Source organism: Silene latifolia, unplaced genomic scaffold (genome assembly GCF_048544455.1).
Source record: "Silene latifolia isolate original U9 population unplaced genomic scaffold, ASM4854445v1 chrun_scaffold_16, whole genome shotgun sequence".
In the NCBI taxonomy this organism is placed as follows: Eukaryota; Viridiplantae; Streptophyta; class Magnoliopsida; order Caryophyllales; family Caryophyllaceae; genus Silene; species Silene latifolia.
In genome coordinates this window covers 8,912,959-8,916,764 of record NW_027413123.1, presented here as the reverse complement: position 1 = coordinate 8,916,764, position 3,806 = coordinate 8,912,959, and the positions used below count along the sequence as shown (strand labels likewise).

The window sequence follows — 3,806 nt, the reverse complement described above, 5'->3', positions numbered from 1 at the left end:
CAGATAACCATCTTCATCTTTATTCCTTTTTTTTGGTTAAAATTTGTTTCTTTGTATCTTTTTCTTTTTGTTTTGTGATTAACTCATACCTAAATGAGGTTTTTTGTGAACGATTTTATTTGCATGTAGATAATTGTTGTTTTATGAATTTTAATTAGGGTTTTTGATGTGGTTTTATGAATATTACAATTCAATAATTAGGGTATTTGTTTGTTTTTCTGATTTTGTTATCCCTTTCCATTTTGGACTGATTTTGTCAATTATTAATTTTTTTTGAAATAATTAGGGTTAGGGTTTTACTTAACTGTATTTAAGTAATGCTTGGTTTAGAATGGTAGGATAGAAGCTGCGTTTTGGTTGCAATGTCACTACAAAGGGCAAAAATTTGATTATACTATATATGATGCGGAATTTATACAATTACTAGATGTAATTGCTGATCTTGGGGTTGTTGCTGATTGCCCTCTGTCTATGCTATTTATTATAGAGGAAGGAATGATGCTAAGATAAACATTAAGGATGATGGGGATTTACTGAAGATGTTTTGGGATTATGAAAGCTATGAGACAATTGACGTGTGGATTGAGGACACAAATAAGCCAATTAAGGAGTTTGGGTTAGTGGCTGAAATAAAAAAGGCAAGAATGATGGAAGAACAGAGGAAGGAGATGCAGAAGGAAAAGGAAAAGGAAAGGATGGAGAAAAATAGAGTGGAGAGTGAAGGTTTGTTAGTTGAACCTTTGGCAATTGAAGTACCTACTGTGGATGTGGAGACAAATGAGACTGTTTATACTAGAGTCTATGAGTCTCAAGAGTTGGCTGATCTAGCAAAACAAAACACCAACCTTGAACCTCAAAGAAACACCAACCCTGAACCTCAAAAAAAGACCAACCGTGAACCTCAAAAAAAGACCAACCCTGAACCTCAGAACCTCAAAAAAAGACCAACCCTGAACCTCAGAAAAAGACTAACCCTGAACCTCAAAAAAAGACCAATCCTGAACCTCAAAAAAAGACTAACCCTGAACCTCAAACAAACAGCAACCCAACTTCTCATGAAACTACTCCTAAAAGTCCAACCACCACCATACCTGAAACTGTTCCTGAAACTCAAACAAACACTACACCAAGTCAGTTTACCCAAAATTGCCCAACTGCTAATAGATTTAGCAGAGAAAATCAAAGTGCCCCTAAAAGTACCCCAAACTTGTCTCAATTGTTTAAAAAAAGGCCTGACCCAAAGCAGAAAATTATTATATCAACTGCTAAGAGAAAAGGTATTTATACTCCAAAATCTAAGTCAAGTGCTCCTGAAAGTGATGCTGAGGCAACTGAGATAAGGATAGGAAGAGGTAAGAGAAGGGGTGAGCCAATAAATTTGGGCTTGGATGAGGATGAAGGTGAAGAGAGTGAGGAATTTGATGAAGACTACTCTGCCTCTAATGAAGAGAGTGAAGGAGATGAAGATGGTACTGAGGATGAGCAATCATCTGAGTGTAGCAAGGATCCATTTGATAAAACAGTGGAAGGGGATAAAATTCATCCATTTGATAAGACAGTTAATGAAGCAAAGGAAGGGGATGAGGCAGTTACGTTGGATAAGGCATACAAGAATGGTAAGATGTATGTACCTGAAAGGTGGGGTGAGATTAAGTTGAGGCCCTGGTTACTGTTTCAAACCAAGGGTGACTTTGTGTCAATGCTCTCTGATTACTGCATTCAAGAAGGATTCAATGTTATAGTCAGCAAATCTGATAAGGTGAGGTACATAACTGAATGTAGTGGAGAACATTGTACTTGGAAGATACATGTGTCCATAATCCCTGATAAACTAACTTGGGCAATCAAGACAATTACTGGTGAACATATCCAATGCCATTTCCTGAAGTGCAATCCTATAGCAACAACTGAATTGATGGCTTCTAAATTAGAAGATGAATTGACTGCAAATCCTGGTATGCTAGTTCAGGGCATAGCAGACTTGTTAATGGGTAAGTTTGGGATTACTGTGAAAAAGAGGACAATGTACAAGGTCAGAAGTGTAGTTGTTGAGAAGGTGTTTGGGGGACATGAGGAAAGTTATAATTTTCTGCCTGCTTATGCTGAGATGATCAAACAGACCAACCCTAGTTCATGGGCACTTATTACATGGCATTCCCCTTACACTGACAGGTTGACCTATTTTAAGGGAATATTTGTTAGCTTTTTTGCCTGGACAAAAGGATTCCTAAGAGGTTGTAGGCCAATAATAGGAGTTGATGGATGTCATCTGACGGGGAGGTTTAAGGGAATGTTATTGTCTGCATTATCTCTAGATAGCAACAATAACTTGTTTATCATTGCATATGCTATTGTTGGTAAGGAGACAACTGAGTCATGGAGTTATTTTTCAGAAATTTGAAGATGGCATTTCAGAAGGAGGGTTGTATTAAGTGGGACTGGACTTTTATTAGTGATAGAATGAAAGGTGTTGAGAAGGCTATATCAAATGTGTTCCCAACTGTCACAAGAAGAATTTGTGCTCAGCATTTGTACACAAATTTCAAGGAGAAATGGGCAGGGCCTGGCTATCATGATCTGTTTTGGAAGGCTGTCAATACAACATCACCATTTGTCTTCAACAAAGCAATGACAAGTATAGCTAGACTTTCTAGAGAAGATTTTTCTTACTTGTCCAATGTTCCCTAACAATGGTCCAAACATCAATTTGATCCACTAACAGCTTGTGATCATAATACCTCAAACTTTGTTGAGTCTTTTAATGCTGTGATTAATGACATGAGGGCCAAACCAATTCTTGTCTTGATGGAAGAGATAAGACAATATCAGATAAACAAGATAGCAGAAAGAATTGATATAGTTGAGGCTATGCAACCATATGATCCCACCCTATATGCAAAGGGTATTATTGAGTCTAATTGTTCAAACTCAGGGCATTGCAGAGTGATAAAAGCTGGAGGTGGAGAATTTGAGGTGATTGAAGGTACCACAACTGTCTTTCCTGTAAATTTGAAGAATGAAACATGTTTGTGTGGGGCATGGCAGGTGACTGGGATACCATGTAAGCATGCATGTAGGGTCATCTATCACAACAAAAAAGAACCAATGCAATATCTGAATGGCTACTTCTTTGGGATATGCTATAAGTTAACTTATAGCAATATCATGGACCCTATGCCTGATAAGGATCAGTTGCCTGAATTTCAGTTTCCTATGATCCAGCCACCATTACAAGAAAGATCAGCAGGAAGGCCAGCTAGACAAAGAAAGAGGAAGCCTGGTGAGAAAAAGAGAAAGAGAGGCAGCAGGTCCACCATCATCAGATGTTCTATTTGCAAGACAATAGGCCACAATGCAAGATCATGCCAAGGTGGTCCAATAGCAAAGAAGATAAGGACTGATGGTGCTTCAACTTCAACAAATCAACCTCCAATATGATTTAGAAATTAATGTGGTAACATTTTATTTTAGTTGCTGAAAACATTGGATTTAACTTGACTTTTTGTAGGAGTTGTAATTGACATTATAACTGTGTTTGTAATGTTAATTCCAACTTCTAACTATTCATTTTTTAGGTTAGATAAATGGTGAATAGAAGAACTGAGAACTCTGTTTAGAAGAACTGGTAACTCTGTTTAGACAAGTCATCTTGTGCAGTATTTGTTCAGTAAGTTGGCTGTTAGTTGTTGAACTAGATGAGTCATGTAAGTTTTTGGGTTAAACTCTTGGATGCTTGGATGCCAATGATGTTATATAATGCATGGAATTTGTTTTAGGTTTCTGAAATCTTCTTTTTTTGATATCAC

General features: G+C 37.2%; 1 protein-coding gene across 1 annotated transcript; it reads left to right on the top strand.

The window, feature by feature from the left end:
• Positions 1–2,403: 2,403 nt before the first annotated feature.
• On the top strand, positions 2,404–3,438 carry LOC141637241 (uncharacterized). The gene is made up of 2 exons (XM_074446804.1): positions 2,404–2,635; positions 2,723–3,438. The coding sequence occupies exons 1-2, from the start codon at positions 2,404–2,406 to the stop codon at positions 3,436–3,438; spliced, it is 948 nt and encodes a 315-aa protein (XP_074302905.1).
• Positions 3,439–3,806: the final 368 nt, after the last annotated feature.

Bases quoted from the DNA above. Each gene is read 5' to 3' on its own strand.
- LOC141637241 (XM_074446804.1), top strand. From the start codon at position 2,404: ATGGCATTTCAGAAGGAGGGTTGTATTAAGTGGGACTGGACTTTTATT. The intron at 2,636-2,722 runs GTATAGCTAGAC...ATCCACTAACAG, and splicing joins CTTCAACAAAGCAATGACAA to CTTGTGATCATAATACCTCA.